This window comes from Bos javanicus, chromosome 18 (genome assembly GCF_032452875.1).
Source record: "Bos javanicus breed banteng chromosome 18, ARS-OSU_banteng_1.0, whole genome shotgun sequence".
Taxonomy (NCBI): Eukaryota; Metazoa; Chordata; class Mammalia; order Artiodactyla; family Bovidae; genus Bos; species Bos javanicus.
Window position 1 is genome coordinate 40015659 of NC_083885.1, and position 13158 is coordinate 40028816.

The 13158-nt window shown below is 39.4% G+C and overlaps 1 protein-coding gene across 1 annotated transcript in view; it reads left to right on the forward strand.

The window, feature by feature from the left end:
* HYDIN (HYDIN axonemal central pair apparatus protein) overlaps positions 1-13158 on the forward strand; it is a 465600-nt gene that overhangs the window by 166088 nt on the left and 286354 nt on the right. Inside the window, 1 exon segment of the mRNA XM_061387844.1 lies at positions 10501-10700. Coding sequence (XP_061243828.1) covers positions 10501-10700 — 200 coding nt within the window.

Below are 13158 nucleotides of genomic sequence, written 5' to 3' on the forward strand. Positions count from 1 at the left end.
ATGGGTTCAACTCTCACATCCATACATGACTACTGGAAAAACTATAGCTTTGACTAGACAGACCTGTCAGCAAAGTATTAAGAAGTATCAATGTATTAGATGTTGACTTTTCCCTGGTCTTTTCAACCAGGAGAAAGATGTCTAAGAAGTCTTCTTTAAAAGTGTTACTCCCCACTTTGTTTCATATCTTCATAGTGAGTTACATCACTATTTTCTAGCTTTCCGGATTTGATAAATGTCACTTTGTAATATGGCTAATGAGGCTCTTAGGCATTCTCTTTATTAAGAACTCTTGATGGTGTAGTATCCAAATAAAGATATTAATATGAATATTATTTCACTCACTCTACACCAGGCTCAGTGCTATAAGCCAGGATCCAGTGGAGAATAGCAGAAGCTTGGCCTTTTTGGGGCTTATTCATTCCACAATGAATAAACAGACATATCATTTAATATCAGATACAGACATGATAGGGAACAGAAAGTGGTAGAGAATGGAGACCGTTTCCTTTCAGTAGGAAGATCAGGAGAGACTTCTTCAATGAGGTGACTTTTGGGTAGAGAGCTGAACTGGGCAGATATTGTTGTCTGGGAGCAGAGCATCACTTATGGAGGCCCTGTGACAGAAGCATGTCTGGCAGCATGTCAGGGAAGTGGATGGCCAGTGTGACTGGAGGAGAGGAAACTGCTCAGAAAATGGTAGGAGACAAGGTTTGTAGAGGGTGAGACCATGAAGAATCTTAGAAGTCATACAGCGTAGAATAGGAAGCCATCATAAAGTACTTAAGCTATTTTTTAGTATGGAAGCTTTCACCCGTATGCAGAAGTTTAGAAAATGGAATAGTGAAGTGTCATCACCCAGATTTTCAAGCTATCAGCGTATGAGCATCTTGCTTCATCATCCTGTCCCCTGCCCCAGAGGATTTTGCAGCAAGTCCCATTCATCATTTCATTGTACTTCATTGTTTGTCTCTAAGTGATACGGTCCTTTTTAAAAGTTAAATCACAGTATATTTATCACATGTAAAAAGTGACAGTAGCTCCTTAATATCATCAAATATCTAGTCAGTATTCAGATCTGCCCAGTTGAGTAATATACGTATGTATATGATGTATAAGTATATGTTTATTTTTGTAGATGTAGATGTGTGTATATGTATATATAGATTTGTATATATGTATATGTTTATTTTTTAAGTTCATTTTCTTAAATTGGGATCCAAACAAGGTACTGAGTGCATCTTTACCAGATTCCATAGAGTGATCCTCCATCCCCCCTGTTTCCTATAGACTAGTAGTTAGATCTAGAGATTTGGTTAGATTCATGTTTGATTTTTGAGGGGCCAGAATTCTTGGGTGATGTGCTATGTCCTGTTGCATCACATCAAGGCACAAAATGTCTGTTGCTATGCTTTATTTTTATAATGATATAATGAACTTCCTGAGGTACAGTTCATACAGGAAAGATAGAATAAATGCTTGATTCTTTCCCTTTATCTACCCTGGTGAATTTTGATTAGGAATTACATATCTGACTTACATGTTAAGATCACTCTGGTTGCTCTGTGGAGAATAGACTGAAGAGGGTGTGAGGCGTAACGGCTAGCTGTGTACCCTTGACATCTATATTTCTCTTTCCTCATTGGTAAGAGCATCACAAATTTTGATTGGATTCATAGCTGCCAGAGATAAAAGGCTGCATTTTCCCAGCCTTCTTTGTAGCTGCTGTGTCTACGTGTTGGCCAGTGAGACGTGAGCAGGACTTCCAACACGTGTACTTGATGGAAGCCGACCCAGTGGGAGGAGTGAGGAAGGGAACCAGGAACTCAGTTTTATATGTTAAGTTTAAATTTCCCTTTAGACATCCAAGTAGAAATATCAAGGAAGCAGTTGGACACAATGGTCTTCAGTAAAGGGGAAGTGTTGGGGCTACAGGCAAACATTTAAAAATAATAAATCATAAATGTAAGTACCACCCTTGGTGGTCAGCAGAGTATAATGCTAAGAAGAAGTAGTCATGAAGTAGGAGGGAAACCCAGAGACTGCAGTGCTTCATAGTCCAGATGGATTGTTATTTTTTAGTCACTGAGTTGTGTCTAACTCTTTGCAGCTCCATGGACTATAAGCCCACCAGGCCCCTCTGTTCTCCACTATATCCCAGAGTTTGCTCACATTTGTGTCCATTGAGTTGGTGATGCTATCTATCTCTTCCTCCACCCCTTCCCCTTTTACCTTCAGTCTTTCCCAGCAGGAGGGTCTTTTCCAATGAGTCAGCTCTTCACATCAGGTGGCCAAAGTATTGGAGCTTCAGTTTTAGCAACAGTCCTTCCAATGAATTTTTGGGGTTGATTTCCTTTAGGATCGACTGGTTTGATCTCCTTACTGTCCACGGGTCTCTCAAGAGCCTTCTCCAGCACAACAATTCAAAAGCATCAGTTCTTCAGTGTTCAGCCTTCTTTATTGTCCAGCTCTCACATCTGTACATACTAGAAAAACCATAGCTTTGACTACACAGACCTTTGTCAGCAAAGTGATATCTCTGCTTTTTAATATGCTATCTAGGTTTGTCATAGCTTTCCTTCCAAGGAGCAGCATCTTTTAATTTCATGGCTGCAGTCACCATTCACAGTGATTTTGGAGCCCCCCCAAATAAACTTTACCACTGCTTCACTTTTTCACCTTCTATTTGCCTTGAAGTGAAGGGACCAGATGCCATGATCTTAATTTTTTGAATGTTGAGTTTCAAGCCAGCTTTTTCACTCTCCTCCTTCACCCTTATCAAGAGACTCTTTAGTTCCTCTTTACTTTCTGCCAATGGAGTGGTATCATCTACATACCTGAACTTGTTGGTACCTCTCCCAGCAGTCTTGGTTCCAGCTTGTAATTCATCCAGCCTGACATTTCATACGATGTACTCTGCCTAGAAGTTAAATAAGCAGGGTGACAATATACAGCCTTTTTGTACTCCTTTCCCAATTTGAACCAGTCCATTGTTCCATGTTAGGTTCTAACTGTTACTTCTTGACCTGCACACAGGTTTCTCAGGAGATAGGTGAAGTGGTCTGTTATTCCCATCTCTTTAAGAATTTTTTACAGTTTATTGTGATCCACACAGCCAGAGGCCTTAGTGTAGTCAATGGATAAAGTATATTAAAAAAGAAGCACTAAAATATTTATGATATTTTGACTCCACTTGTTTGACTTAGTGTGACTAGAATGCTAGATTTCTAATTAAAACAATAGATATGCAATAAGCAACAAAGATTTACTCTATAGCACAGGGAACTGTAATCAAGATTTTGTAATAACCTGTCAGTTCAGTTCAGTCGCTGAGTCGTATCCGACTTTTTGTGACCCCGTGAACTACAGCACGCCAGGCCTCCCTGTCTATCACCATTTCCCAGAGTTTACCCAGACTCATGTCCATTGAGTTGGTGATGCCAGCTAACCATCTCATCCTCTGTCGTCCCCTTCTCCTCCTGCCTTCAATCTTTCCCAACATCAGGGTCTTTTCAAATGACTCAGCTCTTTGCATCAGGTGGCCAAAATATTGGAGTTTCAGCTTCAACATCAGTCCTTCCAATGAACACCCAGGACTGATTTCCTTGAGGATGGACTGGTTGGATCTCCTTGCAGTCCAAGGGACTCTCAAGAGTCTTCTCCAACACCACAGTTCAAAAGCATCAATTCTTCGGCGCTCAGCTTTCTTCACAGTCCAACTCTCACATCCGTACATGACCACTGGAAAACCATAGCCTTGACTAGACGGACCTTTGTTGACAAAGTAATTTCTCTGCTTTTTAAAATGCTGTCTAGGTTGGTCATAACTTTCCTTCCAAGGAGTAAGCGTCTTTTAATTTCATGGCTGCAGTCACCATCTGCAGTGATTTTGAAGCCCCCCAAAATAAAATCCGCCACTGTTTCCACTGTTTCCCCATCTAATTGCCATGAAGTGATGGGACCAGATGACATGATCTTAGTTTTCTGAATGTTGAGTGTTAAGCCAACATTTTCGCTCTCCTCTTTCACTTTCATCAAAGGCTCTTTAATTCTTCACTTTCTGACATAAGAGTGATGTCCCCTGCATATCTGAGGTTATTGATATTTCTCCCAGCAATCTTGATTCCAGCTTGTGCTTCCTCCAGCCCAGCGTTTCTCATGATGTACTCTGCATATAAGTTAAATAAGTAGGGTGACAATATACAGCCTTGACGTACTCCTTTTCCTATTTGGAACCAGTCTGTTGTTCCATGTCCAGTTCTAACTGTTGCTTCCTGACCTGCATACAGATTTCTCAAGAGGCAGGTCAGGTGGTGTGGTATTCCCATCTCTTTCAAAATTTTCCACAGTTTGTTGTGATCTACACAGTCAAAGGCTTTGGCATAGTCAATAAAGCAGAAATAGATGTTTTTCTGGAACTCTCTTGCTTTTTTGATGATCCAGCAGATGTTGGCAATTTGATCTCTGGTTCCTCTGCCTTTTCTGAAACCAGCTTGAATATCTGGAAGTTCACAATTCACGTATTGCTGAAGCCTGGCTTGGAGAATTTTGAGTGTTATTTTCCTAGCGTGTGAGATGAGTGCAGTTGTGTGGTAGTTTGAGCATTCTTTGTCATTGCCTTTCTTTGGGATTGGATTGAATACTGACCTTTTCCAGTCCTGTGGCCACTGCTGAGTTTTCCAAATTTGTTGATGTATTGAGTGCAGCACTTTCACAACATCATCTTTTAGGATTTGAAGTAGCTCAACTGGAATTCCATCACTTCCACTAGCTTTGTTCATAGTGATGCTTCCTAAAGCCCACTTGACTTCACATTCCAGGATGTCTGGCTCTAGGTGAGTGATCACACCATCGTGATTATCTGGGTCATGAAGATCTTTTTTGTATAGTTCTTACATGTGTTCTTGCCACCTCTTCTTAATATCTTCTGCTTCTGTTAGGTCCATACCATTTCTGTCCTTTATTGAGTCCATATTTGCATGAAATGTTCCCTTGATATCTCTAATTTTCTTGAAGAGATCTCTAGTCTTTCCTATTCTATTGTTTTCCTCTATTTCTTTGCATTGATCTCTGAGGAAGGCTTTCTTATCTCTCCTTGCTATTCTTTGGAACTCTGCATTCAAATGGGTGTATCTTTCCTTTTCTCCTTTGCTTTTCACCTCTCTTCTTTTCACAGCTATTTGTAGGGCCTCCTCAGACAGCCATTTTGTTTTTTTGCATTTCTTTTTCTTGGGGATGGTCTTGATCCCTAATAACCTATAATGGAAAATAACCTGAAAAATAATATATGTGTATATGTATAACTGAATCACCTTGCTATGCACCTGAAATATTGTAAGTCAACTGTACTTCAATAAAATCAATTTATTATGAAAAACATAAGTAATCCACTGTGCCCAAAGCTATAAAGAATAGAATAAAGCAAGGATGTGGACTTAGCCTTTGGGTTTGGCAAAGTCATTAGTGACCTCGGTGAGAACAGTTTCTGTGGAATGTTGGGTACAGAAGCCTGATGTGGTGGGTAGAAGAAAGAATGGAAAATGAGGAGGTGGTGATATTGAGTATAATAACACTGTTGAGGAGTTTTGCTATAAAGAGTAATCGGAAAATGGGGCAGTAGCTAGAGGTGGGTGTTGAAATTGAGGGTTGTTTATTTAATATTTAAGGTGAGGCTACTTAAGCATTGTTATAAGCTGATGTTTATATAAGCGATTTAAGCATTGTTATAAGCTGATGTTTATTTAAGCAATTTAAGCGTTGTTATAAGCTGTGAATATTCCGTGAAGAGGGAAAATTGCTGCTTCGGGAAAATCCTGAGGTGAGTAAAAAGGTTGATCTAGTATTCGAGGCAAGAAGTTGGTCTTAGATAAGAACAGGAGTGAAGGCAGAGTATATGGACTTAGATACAGGTAGACTGGTAGATTTAACGTAACTTAGCAAAAAAGCTCAAGAGGATATTAATTACCTTAAATGGATGATTTGTATATGAATCATGAGGTAACCACATTATTGTTATATACTAATGATAAAAGTGATCAAAATAAATTTGAAATTCCTTGGGTGTCTTCACAAGCCAAAGGTCAGAGGTTATTCCCTTTTAATAGATGGAAAAGTGTAGGTGCCCCTAAGAAGCTGAGACCTCAGCTAAATCATATGAAGACTCAAGAGTGATAGAGAATAAGGCTCATGAGACCTGATTAGTCTTGTTTTTAAACTGATTTGGACTTGAGAGCTGATTCTTCCCTTTAGAAAGGTGAATTTCAGATAGAGAATATACTATAAAGTAGTTTTAAGTGGATAGGAAATTTATAATGTTTTTCAAGGACAGTGAGTATTAGATGTGCTGAGTCATAATCATACCTGGTTTTACTGTGTTAGTCCTTCCACCTCAAGTTTAGGAGTGGAGAAAAGGCAGAAAGAGGATTGCAAGGGCTTAACCACGGGCTGAGCTCACTCTTGAATGCCTGGGGAGTTGTTTGCTGCCGTAGGAGACATCATTTTTCTTTGCCTAAGACATTAAAGGACAGAATTATTGTCACATTTGCTTTCTGTCATGGAGCTAATATAAAATCAAGATTCATTTTTTCCACTTCTCAGAGTCAAATCTGCCACTTTCGTATTCCACTGCATTTTTTTTTTTTTTAAGTTTGGAGGATAGGCATGTTGGAAGAGAGGCTAATGGACAAAAAGCTGGATTGGAAATTTCATCTGGAGACCATTTAGCATTTTTAGGATGTAAAGTAATTCATGACTAAGTCTCTCATAGTAGAGGAGAAAGAGTGAGGAATAAATATTTTGGCTCTGAATGGTGACCTGGTTGCTCTGAATTTAAGCACAGTGGAAGGAAGTACATCAGCTAAAGCAGTTGCTTAGCTTGCAGGCTGACAAATCCTCCCAAGTCACAACACATGGATTAATTTTAAGCCAATAGAGCAATATATAATTGTATATTATATAATCTAATATAGTCATCTTAAATATAGAACTTTAGCGATTAGAATACATTTTTAAGGAGTTGTGTGAAGAATTCCTTCATATTCTTTTATGTGACTTGATTATGAAAAAGTATATAATTCTGATAAAATTTCAAATCTTCCTCATTGGGAAATTTGAAAAGATTTGAACACATCCCTGTGAATATTTCGACTAGCCTCCTACACTATTTTCAGCTGTCTTCAATTCCTTATAGAACAAGACAGAGAATTATGTAAATATAAAAAACATTACTTGCGGATCACCTCTCTTCATGGATTCAGCAGCATCTTTTGTTCTCTCTGTCAAAGCCTCAGTTAATAATATTAAGTTTCCACATATGCCAGCAGCTTCCAGTTTCTAATTCCCAACAAAACCTTTGCTTGCTGGGTTTGATCTCCTAAGAAAAAGTGAAAACAGTACTTATCTCTTTAGGATTCTGATGTAATCAGACTCGACTGTTTCATTGTTGAATTCTGTGGAGTTTTCTAGGATCAAGTATGCTTCATGGGACTTGTACTTCCTTATATCTGAATGGCATAATTTTTGAGCCTGCTATTACTGTGCAGAAACCAAAACCAATGGAAGAACTAAGAGTCCAATTCATGAAATTCATGAAATCTAAATAAATTCCATGAATCCTGCCCACTAATTTTCATGACTTGCTCCTACCTTGGGACCTTCATGTTTGCAACTCCCCTCACCAGGAGCACTGCATTTCTAGACCTTGCGTGACTGGATGTTTTCTTATTCAGGTCTCCATTCAGAGGTCACGTCCTCAGGGAGGCCTTCTTGGCTGTTCTAACCTAAAGCAGCCCCTTCCTGTATTGTCATTTCACCATTTAACTTTCTTTGAAGTCCGTGTTGTTTTCCAAAATGATCCTGTTCTATCATTATCATCATTAATCACCAGGATTACCATTATTATCCTAACAAGAGTAGAAATTGAGTTTTTCCTACATGCCTTGTGCAAATCATTGTGTTTTATGCAACATTTTTGTAATGACAACTAACATTCATTGAATACTTACTACTCACCAAGCACTAGGCTAAGCATTTATTGTACTAAGCCGGGTCAGTGTCATCTCTTGCTTGGACTGCTGCAGTGGCTTCCTAACTGGCCACCCTTTTTTCATCTTAGCCTCCTTACGGTTCGTTGCCTGCATAGCAGCTAGTCATTCTTCTAAAACAAGTCAGGTGCATCATGATCAGCTTTCAGCATCATTCATGTTTTTGGAGAGGGTAGGGTCAGGTCAGGATGGCAGAGTAGAGGTAGTGAGACCTAATTGTGGTCTAGATATATTTTGAAGGTCAGTCCTATATGTTTACTAAGAAATTGAGAAATAGAGCAATCAAGGATGTCTCATGCCAAGATATTAAATCCAGGCCTCTGGAAGGATGTAGATGCCAGTACCGAGATGGGGAGGCAGTAAAGGGACAGATTTAAAGTGGAAAGAAGGTCATGATCAGGACCTCAGTCAGCATTGTGGAGCTCTTGTGGGCATGAGAAAAGGCTGCTCCTGTAGACTGATTCAGTAGGCACTGCCAGAGTGAACTGGATTTCAGGCCCCATTCTTTCCCTTGGCAGGGTCTCTCTGTGTACAGTTGTAGGCAATGGCATTAGTCAGGGACTTTGCTCTGGGCCATGGTAAGTTTGTAGCCATTGAGATGCTGATTGGGCTGCTGGGTGTGAGTTTGGAGTTCAGGGAGGCAGAGAGACTGCAGATTTAAGGCTGTGTCGTCCATGGGGTCACGAAGAGTTGGACACGACTGAGTGACTTAACTTTCACTTTTCACTTTCATGCATTGGAGAAGGAAATGGCAACTCACTCCCATTCTTGCCTGGAGAATCCCAGGGACAGGGGAGCCTGATGGGCTGCCGTCTATGGGGTCGCACAGAGTTGGACATGACTGAAGTGACTTAGCAGCAGCAGCAGTAGCAGCATGAGACCACTCCTAGCTGTTTTATCTTTATATATTTTTATATATTTATGTATGTATTACATTGTACATTAGATATGCTTTATTTACTCATTCATTGTCTCCGCCATCACTGTGTAAGCTCGAGGTGATCCATGTCTGTGTTTACTACTCAGTTGTTCACCCAGACCCAGCTCAGTGCCTGGCACCTGAACACTGATTAATGTGGTTGGATGAATAGACTAATTGAGAGTACCACTGCTTTCTACTTGTCCTGTGGGTTTCATGAAACTGAGTGCGTGGCCTTAAGGTCTAATTGTCAGTTTGTCAGACATTCCTGTTTTCTGCTCAGTACTTCAAGTCCAAAGAGGTTTGAAAACCCTCACCACTGAAAACCATTTGTTATGTGATTACCAAAAGGAAACTTGAGTTCCAAGAGGCCATAATGCTTAATCAGGATTGTCTTGCAGCCAAAAACACATGCTAAAATGCTGGGGAAACTTGAAGGAAAATGATCCTGGTTTAGATAGAAAATTCCTTTCACGGTGATTCTGAGCTTCTGGCCTATTCTTGAGGGGACTGTTAACACTTCGCTTTCACATTTAGGTTTGCTTGTTGGTGAGGGTTTACTTTGAACTTTGGTGCATTGAGGGTAGGAATTCCAATTTTATGAGAGGAGGTAAAGGGTGACTTGATTCAGTACTTCTGTCGCATTTATGCATTTAAACTTAAGACAGGGGAAGATAGATGCCCAAGACCTCAGCATTTTTATTTGGAATGGTCAGTAATGGCTTTGCACATGAGGTGAGGTTTGAAATGGCTCTGTGTTCTTATCTATTGTTGTATAATGACAGACCACTCCCAAATTCAAGTATTAAGGCTCATAAGACTGTTGTTTACCTAAACTTGATGGGACCCACTCATGAGTTGAGTAAGCAACTGCTTAACTTGGCTGGGCTGTCTCACATATCTGGTGCCTCAGTCTGGTCTAGCATGGCCCTGGCTGGGATAACTGGGCTGCCATCTTGCAGTAGGCTAGACCAGACTTACTTACATGGCATGATTTCAAGAGCTAGACCGGAAATGCCCAAAACTTCTTGAGGCTTTAGCCTGGACCTGGCATAGCATACCTTCTACCAAATTCCATTGGTCAGAACACAGTTGAAGAAATAGACTCCACTCATGATGGAGAAGCTGTACAGTCATATTGCAAGAGTATGGTTAGAGACCATTAATTGGAGCTATCAGTCTAATAGATGGCTTGAAGGATCAGTTGGTAGGGTTTAGAAGGAGGACATGAAGTTACTGGTGTGAACCTCCTCTGGTCTGAAGAAGAATGCACCTCAACTATCCTGCATCCCACCTCCCTAATGTCTGAGAAACACAAGAAGTATAAGCTTCTCTATTGGCTTGTAGGTTTTAATTAATCTCATTGAATTTTAATTAATCGCATTGAAAGTACATCTTTCTTGAGAAGGTTTCATAAAATATATACATACACATAGACTACACTGTTTTCCAAGATGCTTGGCATACAGCCATATTTCTTGTAGTTATCTTGATCATGTTGGTGTTTTCACAAGTAATGATTGTCTCCTTCTCTTGTAGGATTATGCCCATATGTTGACCTGTGTTACTGAAAGAGAAAAGTTTATTGTGCCCATCAAAGCTAGAGGTGCACGAGCCATCATAGATTTTCCTGACAAGCTGAATTTTTCCACATGCCCTGTCAAATACAGCACTCAGAAGATCCTGCTGGTACGAAACATTGGCAACAAAGATTCTGTATTTCACATCAAAACTCATAGGTATGCATTCCTTCAGCTCTTGGTTTTAATTGATTCTAGCTAAATCTAGTCCACACATGTAATTTCCCAGAGTAGCAGTCAAGATGCAACTGCTTATTACAATCTTCAGTTGCAAGGATGGGACACCTCCTTGATATGGGGCGGACTTCCTCTTCATCCCATGAGAAAACCAAAATTCAAGATTACCTATTTGGGTAAGGTGGTTTTCTGAAATTCTGGATAAGAGACTGAGCAATAGAGAGATTGTGTAACTTGCTCAAGAGCACACAGCTAGTAAGTGAAGGTGTTCAATGTTAATCTGATTATTTATTTGGTAGCTACAGTGTAGTAGACAGTGAGACAGTACAAATATGGCCTTCAAGGACCTCTCTTATAAGGCAGGAAAGAACAGTTGTTATGGGACATGAAAATGCTGGCTGATTAGCAGGACCATAATAAGAATGGCCAGCTTGGGAAGAGAGGAGACAGAAGGTCAAGTTCTTTTCTATGGCTTTTTGAAAAATAGTGCAGATCCTGGGCTGAATCATGAATTCATTTTCATCAGGGCTTTATCTGTGGAATCCTTTGCTAGTTTAAGGAGACATCTCTTCAGAAAGGATTAGCATTTACTTCTGCCTGGTTACCAAAGGTTAGACCACATAGACTGCCTTTCTGGGAATTTCTTGGCTTAGGGTTTCCTGGACTGAGCATGTGTGTCCAAACCCCAAACCTGTAGAAGACACGTGTCCAATATGAATTCCCTAGAGTCCCTCTTTCCCTCCCTCGGAACCCAGATAGTCATTTTTCCTTGTGCTAATATTTTGGTAGCCTTTGACATTTCTCAGGTTTAAATGGGGATTTTGTTACCAGTCCCCCTGACTTCACCATCCCAAGACCTTTTCTCCTGCTTTAGCAGGGCTGTTAAAACCCAGGCTTCGAGGGCTCAGTAGCCTACTGCTCTGGTTCTTATTTTCCTGAGGATTTGAATCCTGTGGATTTGCCTTTTCTTTCTTTCTTTTTTTTTTTACACGATTAGCTACACATTTACATAAGTTATTTTTTTTTTATCCAGACTTCCTAGGTATTTTGTGGTGGGAGAGTTTTCAGGTTACTTGGTCTGCTATGTTATAAGTAGCAGGGATGCCATAATATATGTTGAAGCACATCCCACAGGAGGGAATTCATGCTTATTCTTACATGTGTCCCAGGAGCATCACTATATGTAAACCAGTTCATGTAGATTCAAGTTTCTGTCTGGCATCATTTGTTCCTGGCTGAAATCTACTTTAATATTTCTTGTAGCACAAATCTAGTAGATATTCTATCAGTTTTTGTCTACCTGAAGAAAAAGCATATTGTCTTCATTTTTGAAAGGTTTTTTCTCTATAGAATTGTGAATTCTGTATACATTTGATGAATATAGAATTATATATACATTTTTTAGTACTGGAAAGATGTCACTTTATTGGCTTTTGGCTTACATTTTTCTAATGAGATTTTAGAGATTTCTAGCTTTGTTTGTCTATAGGTCTATAGGTAATTATATCTTTTTCTTGGGCTACCTTCAAGATTTCTGAAGATACTTGTTTTTTAGCAGTTTAAATGTGATGAATCTAGGTGTGGACTTTGTTTTTGGTTATTTTTTGTTTTAAGAATTTTATTTTGCTTTTATTTTTTTTTTTTTAATCCTGCATGACATTCTCTGAGCTTCTTGGATTTTTCACTATTTTTGGAAAATATCAGCTATTATCTCTTCAAATATGTCTTTTGCTTTTGCTCTATCCTCTTTCATTATTTCTTCTGCTTGTAGGAATGCTCTGTCTTCCACAGGTGAACTCCTTGGCACATGTCTCATCTTAATTAGAAGCAGGGCATTGCCCATTTTTGTTTGCCTGCAATGTCAGCTCTCTTATGGGTTTGAGAAAAATTGTGATTTTGTGGTTTATCTGGTTTTTTTCATTGTTAGGGTTGGAGAAACACTCTTTCAAGCTTTCTTCCTCCTGGGTGGAAGCAGGACTCTGACCCACTTTAGATAATCAGTCAGCAGAAGCAAACGAAAAACTCTTGTAAATCAGTGTGTGTTCATATTGTCAAAGTACTTATAAAGCTTTTGTTTGCATTTTGTGATGAGACTCATATTTTGATTGAAGGGAAGGGAGCAAGTTGTTCAACTGGCTCACTGTCACTTAGAAAGAACCAATCTCTTTACATTAAGAAAAAAAGACTGTTCATAACTGCCATCCATAATACACGTTAAAAACTTCCTGTTACATTGATATTGTTCCAGTGAAAGAAAGAATCCACATAAGGTGGAAAAACAAACACAGGCAGCATATCTCCCTGAATTGTTTGGCTGAATCTTCAAAACTACACATAAATGGCAATACATTCATATAAAGTAAAATGAAATCACAGAGTTAATAGTATGAATTTGCAGGAAAAGATCTAAAACTTTTGTATCCATACAACTGAAAGTGAG